General features: G+C 44.6%; 1 protein-coding gene across 3 annotated transcripts in view; it reads right to left on the bottom strand.

Moving 5' to 3' along the window:
• CPQ (carboxypeptidase Q) overlaps window positions 1-17,788 on the bottom strand; it is a 558,393-nt gene that overhangs the window by 53,103 nt on the left and 487,502 nt on the right. The window contains exon 8 of one of the 3 annotated variants that reach the window (XM_058698652.1): window positions 15,135-17,296. The exons of the other annotated variants lie outside the window; for them this stretch is intronic. Coding sequence (XP_058554635.1) covers window positions 17,268-17,296 — 29 coding nt within the window. The 3' untranslated portion in view covers window positions 15,135-17,267. Of the gene's footprint in view, window positions 1-15,134; window positions 17,297-17,788 lie in introns of those variants that run through there. 3 annotated transcript variants of the gene reach the window in all.

Here is a 17,788-nt window from a genome sequence, read left to right as displayed (position 1 = left end):
ATCCCATACAAAGCTATCGACAAATGTTGTTTGGTAGGGTCAGGTCAGTTAACGATGAAAGAAGGGAAACTTAGCAAGAGGAGGTTATGGGAGGTGGTTTAAAACGTAGAATATTAAAGGATAAAAAAGGCCTTTGGGGAAAATGACGATGACCTCAAATGTCTATGCCATGCTTTGCAAAAGCTCCATTATGATTGTGCTATAATTCAGAGGAGAATGCTTTTGTGCTGTGCTGTCACGTTGGGCACCTCTGACCGCCAGACTCACGTGCTCCTGGCCTCACCTTGACCACAGCCAGGGCTTCAGGATGGAGCTTCCACATTGATGGCTCCCATCCCTGCCTTCCTTCCTGGGCTTCTCTGATGCCGTAGACCCAGTGCTGATCTTCCAATGGACACAAGTAGCCCAGAGCGCTGGGAGCAACCCAGGAACAACCCACAAGCCAAGGGGAGCAAGGAGCTGACAGAGAAGTAGTCCTCACGGTCGGTGCCCGGAGCCACTCTGAGATGCCTTCTCTGCCATCCTCAGAAGGTTGCCGAGGTGGGTGAGATTATGTCCCAGTTGCCCTCGGGAGTGACTTTGACAATGCACCCTATATTGCATCCCTACCTTGCCTTTCTCTTTGCGGTCGCTCAGCCATGTTTCCCTGATGTTTCTCTGAAACAGGGAGCAGCACAGGGGTCCTTGACTCTGTCTCTGCCTGGGGGGGGGGACTCAAGTCGCCAGCGTGTAATTTGTCAGAAAGAATATATCCAACCCTCCTTTCAGTCTGGGTTCCAAGAATTCGCTCAAAATTTTAGTTATAACCTATATAGTGTTAAATACAAGAGAAAATAAAATTTTATACCTTTTGGCTTAACTTTTCAGATACAACTCTAATCGATTCTTTTCTTGCTATTCATTTCATAACACTTGTTTATGATCTAAGTGGATTCACTTTAAGTGGCCTTTTCCCATCAGATAATGGGAACCTTATATATATATTTCCCCCCAGAAAACTGTAACTGATCTTTTCCCCACTTATGTTGTATGTCTTTTTCCCTTTATCAAATACTCTTCTAAAACATAACATTTGACCATATGGCGGTTACCACCATTTATATACTCAATCCACTAGCACTATATTTTGAAGTTATTTCCATTTTTTACAGTATCATAAACAAAGGTGAGGAGAATAATCTCAATGTATGAACCCTGGGCAGTTTTCAACTCCTGTGCTTCAGTTTCCTTATCTGTCATAGGGGGACAAGAACAGCACCTACCTCAGAGAGCTGTCCTGAGGATTAAATGTATTATGACTTGTAAAGTGCTCAGAACAGTGCCTTCCCCACACTCAGTGATCTATGAAGGTTAGTGATGGTGATAAAGGTGATGACTGTTGTTCTCGTGAAGGCCATGGTCTGCCCAGTTATTCAGTCCAATCAATTCCCGAGACTTGTGAATTCTGACTGTTACTTGGTTTAATTACACAACCCTGTTGCTACCACACCCAGGTCACTCTCCCCTCTGCCTGGTGTCCTGTCCTCAAGTGGTCTCCTTGCTTTGAGTTTGCTCCTTCCAATCCATTCTGACTCCCACGGTCAAAGTGCTCTTTCCCAAAGACAAAACTCTGAAGAGGTGAACCAATTTATATTCCTTCTAGCACTGTGTGAGAGTACCTATTTCCCAAACCTTCACTAACCTTGTCTATAATTATTGAAAAAACATTTTTTGAAAAATGGTATCATTTTATATTTCATTTCCTTGCCATGGTTGAACTTTAAAAAACACATGCCTGCCATTTTTATTACTCCCATTCTATAATGCCTGTTCATGTCATTTGTTCTAAAAGGCCTTTGATATTATGACACAGTAAATGCTATCTGTGTTCAGAGGCTCAATTTTGGAGCCTGGCAACATTTGCCCTGGCCAGCCTTGGCTCTGGGCCTGGGGCCATCCAGAAAAGCCCCTTTTATAGTTGCTTCTGATGGTATAGTGTCACGTGCCCATCTGTTTTAACTTGGCCCAGCCCATGAGTGCTGGAGAACAGGACCCCTTGAAGCACACTATAATCGTTTACTCAAAGTGGCCTGTTCCTCGGCCCTGGATCACTTTTACATCAAGCTCCTTCTGGATGGCCATTTTTAGCTCAGATGACCACACCGTTTTGAAGCCTGCTGCTTTGGGGGGCTAAATATAATTTCTCTGGGAAAGGGGCCAACCGCGGCAGCTTATTTCCGTTTGGCCTGTGTCTTGAGGCAAGACTGAATATGAGAGGAAATGTGGAGCCAGCACGAAGAAACAGCGTGGCAGCAACCATCACTGCACACAGACCTTCCGGTGGCAAAGGCGGAGCCAATGGACAGGTGAGTGCACCCACTTTTGAGCCCCCTGAGGGTACTGGCAGCTCAGTCATGACATTCTTTTGTTCTGGAATGACAGGGGTGTTTGGATGTGTGCCTACTCAAACCTTACTGGAAGGTTCTGCCTGAATTCCATTTCTCATTCTGGTAGTTCATACTACTTGGGATAGCACAGAAAGCCTTCCGTGACTTAATCCCTAACTTCTCACTCTTGACACTCTCCAAATCCCAATGACCACACTCACCTCTCCAGCCATATTTAAAAAAATTTTTTTTTCTTAATGTTTGTTTATTTGTGTGAGAGAGACAGAGAGAGAGATAGAGACAGAGAGACAGAGTGTGAGCAGGGGAGGGGCAGAGAGAGAGAGGGAGACACAGAATCCGAAGCAGGCTCCAGGCTCTGGGCTGTCAGCACAGAGCCTGATGTGGGGCTCGAACTCACGAACCGTGAGATCATGATCTGAGCCAACGTCAGACGCTCAACCGACTGAGCCATCCAGGCGTCTGGACGTCTCCAGCCATATTGAACAACTACAGTTCCCCAAGCGCATCATCCCATTTTACACCTCTATACTTTCGCACATATTATTTTCTCTGCTTGGGTTACGACTGGAAAACCTTTACTCATTTTTTCAGATTCAAACCCAATGCCCCTTGACCCACTCAAGTAGAAGTAATCAGTCACTCCTTTGGTTCAGTATGGTTCCCAGTTTGTACCTTCATTGTAGCACTACTTTTTCCATGCTTATGTCTCCTCCATTGGAGTGTGAAAACATTGAAAGCGGGACTTCATTCATTCATTTATTAATTCATCCATCCATCCATCCATCCATCCAACAGACATTTGCTGAGCACCTGCAAACACAACGTGGCACTCTTCCTTATCTTTGCACAGCTTCTGCAGAGCATGGCTTTGGAACATACCTGCTCAGGAATGGGTGGTAAGTAGTATGAGTTATTGAGAATGGCTACATAACTCATTCCTGGCATTGGAGAATTGCCTTCAGGTGCAGCATATTTAATCATCCTGAGCTTTGTGATCTAATTGTGTGGGGGGAGATGCATCATTCCAGCACTCCACCCCACACTAGGACTCCTCATCACGTCCTGGCTGCCCAGTCTTCTTCTGTGTCCAGAGCCGCCAGATACATTCAGGAGCATCATCTGGGCTTACAACTTCTTCTCCCACCACTGACTTGCTTTCCCAGTGGAAATTATGTGTCATCTTGCACCCAGAAGAGCCAAAGTGTACCCTCATCATGGCCCAACTATGGCTCAAATAGTTGGAGCTGTGCTAGGACAGCATGATACCAATGCATAGCAGATAGCAGGAAGTGGGTGTTGGCAATAATCGCCATGTTTTTTAAAAAATTACTTAATTAATTAGAGACAAATGGTTTGAGTGACTCAAGTCCATATAGAATTTGAAAAGGCCTATAATGGAGTGATGTTGGGGGGAAGAGAGTGAGTGCGCATGTGGGACAAATAAATGAACGCCCATAAACCATTTATAGGAGTGTGGGCCGTGCTTTGTTTTTTGGATGCACCTGCCATTTGTGCCCTCCTATTTTTCTTCTTGGTTTCCCAGGTTCTGGACTCCCTGGATCCTCCCTCCTTTGAGTCTCTCTGCCCTCTGTCAGCCTGGTCTCAGCTATAAAAAAGCCTCACTAAAGGAAACTGTTTATCCTCAACCTGGTCTGTGATAGAACCTCACACTGACTGTAAGGCATAGACCAGCAACCTCTAACTATTCACTATAGTTAATTATTTGTTCTGTAGGGTTTTTTGTGTGTTTGTTTTGGGGGTCTTTTTTGATATTTGTGTTTGAAATATATTTTATGCTAATTCTTTTTAAAATAGATTAAACCCTCCCCTAATATCTAGTTCTAGACTTCATTTTTTTAAACGTTTGATGAGTTTTATAACATTAAAATATGCTGTTCATATTTTTACACAGAGCTTTCAGATGTATTTTTTGGAGTGTTTGTACTAAAAGATGACTTTCGGCGCTTCCAGACAGAATTCTTATCGGGATGTCCTAAGGACTCGGACTCTTGCTTTAAGTTGTTATCCAAAAACAACAATTTTCTTTTTAAAGCCCAGTATCTCATTTTGGATTCTTTGTAGGAATGTTGGAAAGATCCCTCTGTCCCCTCCTCTTGGCCCACCCATCCCCTATAATAGACAAGCTTCCTAAGTTCTCAGGCCGGCGGCGCAGGGGTCTGACCAAGCGGACAGCCAGGTCAGCATAGCTTGTTGGCAGGGTGATTGTCTGTAACAGGCCCTCTCACCCAACCTGAAGTTGCTACATGGCAGTCCGGGCTTGGTGATGCTTTTCCCTGTGTGGTGGTATCTCTAGGGCAAAAGTCACATCACAGTCCAATTTGGAGGGTCATTGAGCCACTCACTATTAGGTGTAAGTTTCCAAATCCCAAGTGTTGAGAAGTTAGTCCCTGGACATCCTGGGACATGTGGTGCACACTGGCAGATGTGAAATAGAGATCCAGTCAAGTAATTTACCGTCAGGTGTGATTACCCAACCGCACTAAAGACCCCACAACCACAGCATTGCATCCCGCTCCAAACACTTGGTTAAGTGAAAAACAGATGAGAGCTCAGACTTTACCTTAAAATATATATGCTTTTCTCTTCCATTTCTTAGAATGAAATTCATATGTGAGGTAGCAAAGTGTATTGGATAGGACCAAGGGCTCTTGAAGCCAGAAAAAAAACCCTAACTTAAAGCCTTCCCTCTATACTTCTTAGCTGGTGACCCTGGGCATATTGTTTATCTCTCTCGGTCTCAGTTACTCACCCGTAAGATAGGGATAATGATACTGAAACTCACAGAGCTATTGAGAAGATTCAAAGAGACCAATGTATTTAAGTGGCAGCTGGGGGATAGCACTCGATAAACAATGCAGAGGTAAAGAAATGAAAATGGACCAGGCTTTTGAAAGATCTGGAATATCAAAGACACATTTTTCTAATCTAATTTAGGTCTTGAGATCTCTTTTCTTACTTGGTGCCTCTTCACATTGCTGTCCTTAAGTCAATGGCGGGATTGGCCACAGCATGTGGAACTGGGGATTGGGCACCAGTGCAGGGTAGAAGGTTGAGTTATGCCAGCATCTTGCTTTATGATTGGCCCAGCTAATAGACTCTCATTAATGCTGAGATAACTTGAAGATGTTCTTGAAATAAAATGTTGATCTAGATCGGGGGTTAGAAAACTTTTTCTATAGAGGGTCAAATAGAAAACATTTTAGACTTTGTGGCCCATACGGTCTCTGCTGAGGTGACCCTTTGCAGTGTGAAAGCAGTCAAACACAGACAAACATGTAAGTGAATGCGGATGGCTGAGTTCTAATAAAACTTTGCTTATGGACATTGAAATTTGAATTTCATGCAATTTTAATGTGCGAAAAATATTCTTTTTTTCATTTTTTAAGTAATACGTTTTTTTAATGTAAAAAACGGCCCATATAAAAATGGGTATCAGGCTACATTTGTTCCATAGACCCCTGCTTTAGAATATTTTGTTACAGATGAAATTTGGATGTCTACTGGCATGCTTTAGCTTCCTTCCTATTAAGTGTGTGTGGTTATAAACTCTTGACTCCATGCCTATACTGTGTTAGGTTCTCTACGTGCGTTATCAGAACTTCAAGAAGGAATCATCAAATCCACCATGATAGTCAAAGTTTCAATACTCTTCTCCACAGACGACCCATAAATAAAACATGCATTACCTCTTTTAATCTTTACTCCACACTGCAAAGTAGATTTTATCATTTCTACTTTATACTTAAGGAAACCGAGGTTCAGAGTAGCTACTTGCGTAGGATCACAGGCTGCAGAAAAGATAGGACCGAGATATAAACCAGGATTGTGTGATTTTAAAGCCCAGGCACTGAGCACTGCCTTTCGTGGCTTCCCTCACCCACCAACCTTGTAATCATTTAGAAATTCGTGACAGAACAGAAGACCAGGGACTGTGTTAAACACTGACCTCACTTTTTAGAACCCAGGTCAAGGGGTTTTTTTCTGGGAATTTGGGTTCTATCGGGGTAACACTGAGGAAGTTGGATTAAGTGCCCAACAGCTGAAATACCTTTTTTATATTTGGTTTTGTTTTTTAATCACATGAGCAAGCATTACTATTAGCCAGGAGTCAATGGCCACACATGGGGAGAGACACCCAGCAGTGGAACAATAATTACTGAGGTCATAGATAACTTTGGGGTGAAGTTGACACAGGGTTCTTGTCACTGATGGAAGCAATGGCATGCAAGTCAATGAGGCCGAGCCACCCCGGATACAGTTCAAAAGGTTGTCTGCATTAAAATGATGTCAATTAAGTGGAAGGAATTCAGAGACCAAACAAGTAAATAATAACAGCTTTGGAAAGGGCTGATTCAGGAAGCCCAGTTTGATTTGACAGTGGTGTTGTGGTGGCGAGTGATGATAAATGGTTCCCTGGGAGAGCCATTTGGCTGTATTTGACTTGAGTGTAGAGCAAGGAGGTCAAGTGATCAACTTGAATTGTTCTAGGGGCCATTAACCAGTCTTAGAAGAAAAGGAGAAAGGGTTGGGGAGAGAATGGGGGAGGGAGGGAGAGAAACAGAAGGACAGAAGGGGGCAGAGAGAGAAATGGGTAAAAAATGAGAAACAAGCAAAATTGTCCAGAGGCAATTAGCTAGTCTTTTCTAAGGAGAGACAGAGAGAGAGAGAGAGAGAGAGAGAGAGAGAGAGGTAAAAAAAAAAAAAAAAAAAAAAAGAGAGAGAGAGAGAGAGAAACAAGCAAAATAGCAAGAAAAACTTGAGGTTTACTATAAGCCAGCCCTGGACTAGCTTCTGAAAGGAAGCATGTATGTGTTTGTTGTGGGAGAAGCTAAACTAGGGTGCAAAAGTGAGATAATAAGCAAGCAGGAGGGAATGGCCGTGTCTGATGAGAACAGTAAGGACACGTGGGTGACATCCGTTTTCTCACCCAGTGACCAAAGAGACAAGATTTCAGGGTGTGAACCTGTAATAGCGGATAGGAAAGTTACTCCTCCAAGGCATCACGCCTGAGGGCGTGTGGGGAACACAGGCGGCCCAAATAGATGACAGGAGGATATCCTGGCTTGGGTTTCTCCCAGAAGCAGACTCTGAGACAAGTATTTGAGTGCAAATAGTATCTTTGGGAGGTGATTACAGGAAGCAATCAGGGCGTGGGGAAGTGAGACAGAGATGGGAAGGCAGCCAGATAAAGGTTCATTATCAAGTAAGTACCACTGTGGACAAACAGAGTGGAATCCCACCAGGATCGCTGGGGCCTAGTGTAGAACATGGACCTTGGAGTTACCCTGCCCGAGGAGAGAGGAGCTGAGGCCCCAGCAGCTGGTCAAGGGCCTTTTCCCCCACAGTGTGTGACCATTGACTCCTGGTGGGCTCCAGGGGGCTTTGGCAGTCAGAGACAGCCGTTGGGCCAAGTGTGCCAGGGCTCGCTGGCAGTTGGAGTTGGGCTGGCGTTTATGGCAAAGGCGACTGCCAAGAGGCTATGGCCGGGATGCTGGCCGCATCTGCAGCGGGCACCCTCCAAAGAGCCATCTTGGAAGTGAGGCTCTGAGGGTTATGGTTTTTACATGTGTACACGCCTCCTGCTACACAAAAGGGGTGGGTGGGAGAAGAGAGAGAGAAGAGAGAGAGAGAAAGAGAGAGAGAGAGAGAGAGAGCAATAGAGAAGGAAGCAAGTCCACGAGGGACCAAAGGTGTCTGCGTGAGGACCAGAGCAAAGAGAGTGCAAGTCTGGACTGTTCTTGCCTGCCGCCCATTCCCGCGAGAAAGGAAAACTGGATATCAGGCTCAATAATTCAAGGACTCCATGTTCTCATGCTGAGTATCATGCTGGCGGATGTGAAGATGGGTGGTCTTCTCCTTCTTGAGAGAGGGGCTGGACATGGGAGAACAAGTTTGCCGTGGCAGAAAACTTAAGCCGCTTTCATTGGCATGGAAAACACCACAGATGAGGGAAAAAAGATCCTCTGAGTCTTCCTTTTAAGTGGTCTGGTAGTGAGACTGTTTTTCCCAGATGATTTCCTGGGCCAGTATAAACTTCTGCTGGGGCCGACTCTGACATTTCTCTCTCCACCCATTCCCCCTAAAGCATGAGCCCAGCCAAGGCTCTTTCCATACAAGCTCAGCTTTTGGAAGGTGTTCAAGCAGTCAGTCTTGTGCAGGGCTAGGGTGTCTCCATTACAGCAAACATGCCCATTCACCACCCACCCCACCCCGGTCTCAGAGTGGGCTCCCTCAGGTGTCCACGGGACAACCTCTCCCCTGATCAGTGGGGCTTTGGTTTTTGCTGTTACCCAGAGGATGATGGAACTCCTTTGAACTCAGGGCATCAGGGGAACTGAGCTGTGGGAAGCTGAAGAGTGCCCCCCCCCACAATACATCAGGGCCTGATTCCTAAAATGTGTGAATGTTACATGATTTGGAAAAAAGAGCTTTTGCAGCTGTCAATTAAGGATCTGGAGATGAGGAGATTATCCTGGGTTATGCAGACTTTAAATGCCATCACAGGTGTCCTTAGAGGAGAAAGGCAGAGGAGGATTTCACATACACAGAGAAGGGGATGCAAAGGTGGAGCAGAGATTGGAGTGGTGGGGTGTGGCCACTGGCCCAGGAATGCTGGGAGTCACCAGAACCTGGAGGCAGGAAATGGATTGTCCCCTAGATCCTCTGGAGGGAGCACCTGGAGTGCCCTGCTAACACTTGGATTCTGGACTTCCGACCTCCAGAACTGTGAGAACAAATTTGTGTGTGTGTGTGTGTGTGTGTGTGTGTGTGTGTTTAATTTGAAGGGCAGAGCGGGGGGCCTTTTTTCTTTCTTTCTTTGTTTCTTTGTTTCTTTCTTTGTTTCTTTCTTTTTTAATTTTATAAATTTGTGTTGTTTTAAACCAAGTTTGTGGTAATTTTCTGTAACAGCCACAGGAAACTCATTACACGAGTCCATAAAATTTCGGGTCACAAGCGGATCTGGTTACAGATGACCTGTGGATTGAGTTCGGTAATAACCTGAACAGCCCTTTCTTCTGGGTTTAGGTGAAGGCAGGGAGAGAAAAAGGGAGGCAGATGTTTGTTTCCAGCGGTAGCCTCCCGAGGGTTGTAAACTTGCTTCCAGAGACCTTGGGGAGACTGAGATCCTTGCTTTTTGTCTTCCAAGTGGCCAGGATGCTATCCAAGGGTGGGGTGACTCAATGAAAGAACGCGAGTGGTGTGGATCTGGGTCTGGGGTCCAGTTCCAGCTTTGCCAGGTCCTCAGCATGCAATGAGGTGACTGGCTTGGGTAGCACTGGGATTTGTACCGAGGTCTCCTGAATGCACCACACATTGCACAAGGACAGGAACACTTCCATCTGCCACCGGGCTGTGAGGAGGCTGATGATGTCGGATCCTGTTCATTGGGGAAACCAAGGTTCTCTTAGGGGTGACACTGAACACTTCTAGTGAACCTGGTACTCTCCTGAGGACCTCACAATATCTTTGTAAAGTAGAAATCCTTATTCCCTATCATACTTAGGGTTCCCCAGTGAAACAGAACCAAAAGGAGGTGTGTGGTGTGAGTGTGTGTGTGTGTGTATAGAGAGAAGGTGAGTGGGAGAGAGGAAGGGAGAGAGAGAGAGGGAGGAAGCGAGAGAGAGGAGGAGGGAGAGGGAGAAGAGAAGGATTTAATTCAAGAAATTGCCTCACATGATGGTGGAGCCTTGGTAAATCTAACATCTATTGGGTAGGCCTGCAGGCTGCAGACCCCAGGAATCGTTGATGTTGCAGCTCAAGTCTGGAAGCAGTTTGCTAACAGAATTCCTTCTTCCTTAGAGGAGGTCAGTCTTTTTATTCTTAAGGCCTTCAACTGATTGGATGAGGCCCACCTACATTATGAAGGATAATCAGCTTTACTCAAAGTCTACTAATACACAAAGTCTACCGATTTAAATATTAATCTCAAATAAACAATACCTTTACAGCAACATCCAGATGTGTTTGACCAAATATCTGGGTACCGTGGCCTAGCCAAATTGACACAAAAAATTAAACATCACTCCCTCTCCCAGCTCCAAGTCTTTTAACAGAAGAGGAAACTGAGGCTTAGGGAAGTAGAACAACCCACTCAAAGTCATGCACCTAGGGCATGGCTTGACTCAAAAGTCAAGGTTTCACTGCCAGGTTTAGATGTTTCAGCTGGCATTAGGCTGAAATCGGCCACGCAGCCACACCCAGTTCCTTGACTGGGTAGATCATGCCCAGTCTAGGCAACAAGCCAAGGTGACCTTAATCAGTTCAAGTTCTTTCTCTTCCTTACTACTCACCTTTGACCTTCTGACTCTCTCCTTCGGCCCTCATTCACTCTTCTCGGTTCCCTAGCTAAGTTTCCTTCAGCACATGCTTTTGCGATTTGTGTTTGATTTTTTTTAAGTTACTTCTAACATTTCATGCAGATTTCAGGTACCATATATCTACCATGAGAAAGCTCTCAGTCTCCAGCAACAAGTCAGCTTCTTGTTGGACACATGTAGTTGGGGCTAGTGAGGGGGTTTCTCTTCCTGGACCTCTCACTCACAGGGCAGTGAGGAGAGGAGACCTGAGTGTCCTTGCTCTTGAAGGGCAAGGGCTAGTCCTCAACTGACCTTGAAGATGGGGCCAACTCTTAGCCATCTTTGAACCCTGTGTCTGTCAGTGTCCAATCAGGAAAACTGAAATATACCGGAGATTTGAAGTGGAGAGAATTCCATTTGGGGAACTGATTGGAAAACCTGAATAGCAAAAAGGGAAGGATAAGGGAAACCAAGGATTCATAGTGACAGGGAGCTGCTCCCATTCCTCAGACTGGCCAGGGGAGGGGGAGGCACAAGGGAAAATGGCTCTTCCAGAGAGTTCCCTGGGTGAACTCTTGCAGCTTCTAGAAGCTAGGACACATGGCTTATCCTGGATTTGGGGATTGCTTTTTTAGGCAGATGCCTGAAGTTGATGCGGAGGAGTGAAGCTAAGGGTGTAGCTATGGTTACAAAGCTCTGTGGATATGTGTAGATTGGTGGGAACGTGTGATCTTTCACTACTTATTACCCAGGTTAGGTTGGGCCCCCATTTCATGCTAGCTACCATAGCCCACTGTCTTCCCTCACAGCATTTGGTACATAACAACTATTCCATTTATCATTAAACATTTTTTAAATGTTTATCTATTTTTGAGAGAGACAGAGAGACAGAGTATAAGCAGGGGGTGGGGCAGAGAGAGAGGGAGACACAGAATCTGAAGCAGGCTCCAGGCTCTGAGCTGTCAGCACAGCTGATCAACCGTGAGATCGTGCCCTGAGCCGAAGTCGGACACCCAACCGACTGAGCCACCCAGGTGCCCCTCCATTTACAATTTTATCTATCTGAACCAGCTTCCCAGCCAGGTTGTTAGTTCCATGAACTAAGGACCGCGCCCTCCTTGTTTTCTCTCGTATCTCCTTTGTGTCTGGGGCTCAGTGGCCACCGGTGCTCGTGTGTTAACTGAACACCTACTGGGACTTCAAGAGATACCCTTTTTTATTCTCATCGAGAACATTCAGGGAGAATCAAAGGGCCTCATGGGAGTGCTGTAGAAGAAAGCTGTATTTGAGGCAGTTTTCATTCAGCCGTGGCCCTATCGTTCAACTTCTCACAGAGAAAAGGCGGCAAGAACAAGGAGGCAAAGGGCAGTCCAGGTAGAGTAGGGGCGGGTACGCCCTCCCTCCCAGAGAGGCGCCTCTGAGCGGAGATTTGGTGGTTACTGGAGCAGGCGGATCCGGAGGTCCATAAGCCCGCCCGTCTACTGTCTCCTCACCCCCTCCTCCCTCAGCCATCATTTACAGCTGGCTGCCGTGATCCCACACGCTCATCTCTACTCCCTAAGGAAAAAGAAGGGAGATAGATTGATAGGATGCTTTCATCTGTAGGAGAATCTGTGTGTTTGCCCCTAAGCCCTGTGGGAGTCAGCATTCTGAGAGCAGCTATATTCTCCCCGCGAGGTGTCCCCATGGTCTGGGCGTGGACTCCCCCTGAGAAGTTGCTCTTTCTCTCCCCTGGCTGAAAGCCAGGATGCTGACTTCTATCCTTAGAGGTGTTCAAGCTCTAATACCGAGAGTTTATGAATGTGACAGTCAGACCTGACCGATGACCACAGCTTGGCTACCTCAGATGCATTTTAACCTTGTCCCAGGTAAATGCATTTAGCAGGCCTGGCACGAGTCCGAGAGGCTTCCGCCCGTCCACCATTTGACCACTACAGTACATCCTCGAGATGCCTGTAAGGTATACATATGTTTAAATATATATGGTGTATACATTTAAATGCCTTATACCTATAAATATATAAGGTATTTATATGTATAGGTGTGTGTGTGTGTGTGTGTGTGTGTGTGTGTGTGTACATTTTTTTTTTAAGACCCAAGAATTCTTCGCGGGGAGGGATAAAAAATGCATTCTATCTTGCATGTCCACTCTGATCATTTATTGGTGGCCACCTGGGGCATGTGTTGAGAAGGATTCTGAAGTGCTGTGATCGCTAAGTTATGGGCACCAGAAGACTTATGAGACCCTTCTATAAGAAATATGTTAAAACCCAAAAGGCTCCATAATTGCATTTCTAAGCTTCCTTGGGAGGAATTCTGCGGCTTTTCTTGAGTGCTGAAATATCTAAGGCCATTCCTCTCTTTCTTCTTTTTGTTAATAGCAAAATTTCCCTTCCTGTCACACGTGCCTATCACCACACATGATGTATTTCATGGTATCATCGAATGTTAGAGCTGGATGATTCTTTAGAGAGCATTTAGTCTAAGTGTCTTGTTTTACCGAGGGTGAAAATGAGGCATAGGAGTCTGATTTTCAAAAGGTCAAACAGCTAGTTAACACAGGTCCTCTGCCTCCCATTTGTCTTCTTTGGACCCTCTGCTTCCAAGGCAAAAATATCTGTCATCACCTTGACTCTCTGCAAGTAAAAATGCAGGGTTGCTTAGGATTGTGCCAGCTGCATATCTTGAACCAGAGAGATCATCTTTGAGCTGTATGGTCTGGCTCTCTCACTTGCTAGTTGAATAAAAAGTAACTAGTAAATGGCTTAATCTTGCTAAGCCTCAGTTCCTTCATCAGTGAACTGGAGGTGAGGAGTGCGTGGATAAAATGAAGTGATGAACACAAAGTGTGTAGCACTGGGTCTGGCTCAATAAATGCTGACTGTTTTTATCATCTGTACAATGATCTGGTTGGACTCAATGATTCCTTGTTGTTCTGAAGGCCTGTGATTCAGAACATCAGCTGATAACCCACGAGATTGCCTCTGAACTACCTGTGGTGGACTTCATGTTTCTATCGGGACTGCTCTATTCAAGTAAGATGATACGTGGCAAGTGAGTTGTTTGCTAACTAGCAAGCATTATTCATTGTTTATTTCAGCTAACATACTTATCATCATCTTTATAACTACTAGTACTAACTACTTTCAAGTAATATTCTAGGAAAATGGCTCCAATTCCGATGGCAAGTTTTAAATCCACAAAGGATTCTGTTAAATTCTCACCCCCGCCCCCGCCAAATACAACCTGGTTTTGCCAACCTTTATATTCTGACTTGTGTCTTTAAACTGACTATTCTCCACAAGGTGGTGTTTTAGGTTGATCTTTATATCCTGCTACAGTTTTAATTAGTATCATTTTATATTTGCTTTTTACTGATACCTTATTCCTGGGCTTGCATCCATAGTCATTTCCTAAAGGGCATGGTTTTTAAAAACCTAATAAATAAATTACAAGTGTGTGTGTGTGTGTGTGTGTGTGTGTGTGCGCGCACACATGTGTATGCATGTGTGTGTCTAGGCTGAAGCCAGCACCAGCATCTGAAGAGTGACCATTAGGTGTTTGTGAAGGGGAATGTTGTCTTGATGCAGAATTCTCTCTTGTGTCTCCGGATGTTGTCTGGTCACAAGTCCCAAAATATATCATTCCTCTGCTAAACTCCACAGTGACAGCATGGGCTCCATCCTGATCCTGTAGTCTGGATCCACACCATGTGTTCCAGGAATCATCTGGGAAGATGCTGTTGACATGAATTCAACTGCTGGCCCGTCATCGGGCATCTTAAAGCTCCAGCAAGCATCCCAGGCCTGAGCACCAACTTCCTGGACATGGGCTCCACGTACAAAATCCACGAGTGGGGCGTGGCAACATTCTGACAAGGCCTAGGGAATCTGAAGTGTCCTTTATGGCTGGAGTTCAAGGCTCTATCAGGAAAAACTCACTGAACTGTGGGCCTATTATTTTTCCACAAAAAGAAGGCATGAAGACTGTGATCGGAGTGCCTGGGTTGGAATCCTGGTTGGGCCCTGCCGTGGTGTTGGCTGACTCCAGGGCTATATCTTAATCTTTTCAAGGGTCAGTTTCCCATCCATGAAGTGGAGGAGGATTTACTTCCACTGCTGATTTATGGGTTGTTGAGAGGATCATAGGAGATAATAGATACAGAAGGACTTGTAAATTCTGAAGTCACTTTCAAGAGAAAATTCTTACAATAATCATAAAAGTATAATGATGGAAGGAAAGCCCTGCCCTGCATTAAAGTCCCAAGAGCAGACAGTAGGATCTATCAGGAGAGGTAGAGAAAGAATAGAGGACATAATCCCTGCTCTTAAAAGCTGAAGCCCAGAAACACCAGTGAAGCCTGGAGGCAAGGGACTGCTCAGGCAGGTCTCCTCCAGCCATGAGGGGCAGAGATCCACATCGGCATGGCTTCAACACACAGGAATTTATTGTCTCTGGTCGTGGACAAGACCGCAGGACTCGGTTGCCCTCACTCCATCTCTTGGTTCCACTTTTCCTCTTTGTTAGTTTTATTTTCAAGCAAAATCACCCTACTCCCATCAAGAAAAGGAACTTCTCATTCCCAACGAAAGCCCCAGAACTTGAATCAGGTCTCACACTGAATGGCTAGTGTCATGTTAGTCATGTTTCCTAAACCAGGCACCCATCAGCAAGGGCGTGTGATATACTGATTCATTCATTTATTTGACACATATTTATTTAGCATCTAAATTCCTATGACTTTCCTGGGGGCTGAAGATAGAGAAGTGAAGAACAACAACAACAACAACAAAGAAAATGCATACATAAAAAGATAATTTTAGACACAGATTCAAAGTCAGACATTCTGGGTGGGAAGCCAGGACTCAGTATGTAACAAGGTCCCTAGTGAGTCTGATGTCAGTGGTCTGTGTTCCACATTTTATTGGATGGTTGAAACACAGAATAAAGAATATGCTCCAAAGGCAGGGGAGCAGTGTTTAGCTGTAAGTCCCCCTTCCTTAGGTCAGGGAAGTTCTTAGAAGTGAACAGAGTAGACAACGAGATATCAATGATAATAGCTTCAGGATGGGCAGGAAAGCAGTCTGCTTGCTTGTAGAGCAAGAATGGCGCTATAATTGTTCAAGGCATCATTTCTGACCCTTGAAGGCCCTCTCATTACTTCCCAAGCCAAGATTCAGATACTTCTCACAAATATAAAAATTAAGAGTTGTTTGCTTCCTTTCTTCCCAGCTTAAATATCTGTAAAGATTCAGTCTCTGTGGGAACTAATAATCTTGTGCTCGAGATGTAGGTCTATCTGTTTAGAGTCCAGTATTTTTATTTTGGTTGATTATCATTCCACTAGCTGTCCCTCCTTCCTCCCTCTCTGCTTTCCTTCAGAATAGCCTGTTCTATCTCGTTTCCTTCCCTTTCCCCAGAAAGTAAATTCTTGCCAAAAATGGCTCTATGTGTGGAGGTCTAGAGACTTGTTTCTTGGAGGCAAATAGGGAGAGATGCTTTGAAATCTGGTTTTATAAGCTGTTTTACCAGTTTTACCAGAGGTGAGAAACCAAAGCTGAGGCAGAGCAATGCCAGATAGCACTTCCAGAACTTTTTCATGGCAAGCCATCCTCAGGTTATTTCTGGGAGCATCTCTTACTCCTTTCCTTATTCCTCCTGTTTGCTTCCTGGGGAAAAAAAAATCCTTATGCCATGTGACTTCCTTTTCCTCTGAAATTATCTTGCATTCCAGCCTTTGGTCACTATCTTACTGCTGCCTGAAGGTCAGAAATCAGGTCCTTCCCTTTCCGTGTTTGTGGAAGTGCTCAGTGGAAGTTTATCAAGCAGATGAATGATTGTCACAGTAAGGTGTGGGAAGGGGAAGGCAATTATAATGAAACAAAAGGAAGGCAGGGAGTGGTACCCAACAGAAGGAATAGGCAAGTAGGTGAATCCTTGATGGATGCATTAAGTATCATATGTAGAAGAGGCATCTGTTAGAATACCACTTCTGGATAACAAGGTGGGAGAAGGTTAGAACCATTCCTTTAGAACCCTCCTTCTTGACTGTTCACAGATCATCACTTCAATAGAAACATGGATTACAACTGCAGGCTTAGAACTATAAGAAGGCAGAGTGGAAATGCCAGAACTTACCCTGTCTGGGTTCATTGTATAGAAGAGGGAAGTGAGGCCAGCAAAGGTGGGTGACGTGACCATGGTCAGCCAGGATCTTTCAATAACAAAGCATTGCAAGTCATAGGCAGAAGCCAGGGAGGCCACTCACTGGGTGGCTGAGATTCACCCAGGAGCACAATTCTTAAAAAGTCTATCAAGTTATATAATGAAGAAAAACCTGCTATCATTTAGTCATTTTTGGATAAAGGAATGATGAGTCAAATTTTGACTTTTCTCACAAATTCTTCTCTTCGTAGTGAGATGCTTGGTAAAGTGTGGACAGCTCCATTTGTAGAGAAGAATAGCTGGAAATCTAATGGCAGCTCCTGATTTTCCTCTGCAACTGAAAAGCCTCCTGACTGATGATATCTGGTTCTTCTGGGTCTGGCAATTTCCTCTCTTTTTAAAGAGCAGATTGAGTAGAATTTGAATCTTAATTTAAAAAATAATAATAATAAAATAAAAAGATGAGAACACATTCAAATCACATGTCACTTCCTGCTTCCAACTCTCCTATCCAAACTTCTTAGCAAAGATTTAGTCCTTTACCAGGCTTCCCTGCCCATCCTTTCACTTTGTCACAAGTCTGAGCTCCTGGCTTTATTATTTCTAAGACTAAGTTATGTGTCAAGTCTGGGAAAGTGAGCTATCTGTTTCGGTATGTGTGAAATTATCTCCTTTTAAAAAATTTATTTTAAATAGTCAGATGAATTGTCAGTATTAATGCCTGGACTTTGAGAATTGAATCTAAATGACATGGCGTGTGTTTGTGTGTCAGGGGGGGAAGAAATACAACCATGCATTCACTTTAAAAACGTTAGTTTAACCTTATATACTAAGATGAATGGGGGAAGAATTTCCTGAAGTCAAGTTCAGATGTGACATCCTTTCTAAAAGATGCCCAATTAAGATCACATATCAAGT

Source organism: Neofelis nebulosa, chromosome 14 (genome assembly GCF_028018385.1).
Source record: "Neofelis nebulosa isolate mNeoNeb1 chromosome 14, mNeoNeb1.pri, whole genome shotgun sequence".
Lineage (NCBI taxonomy): Eukaryota > Metazoa > Chordata > Mammalia > Carnivora > Felidae > Neofelis > Neofelis nebulosa.
The sequence above is the reverse complement of the archived record's forward strand: the minus strand, read 5'-3'. Positions and strand labels throughout refer to the sequence as shown.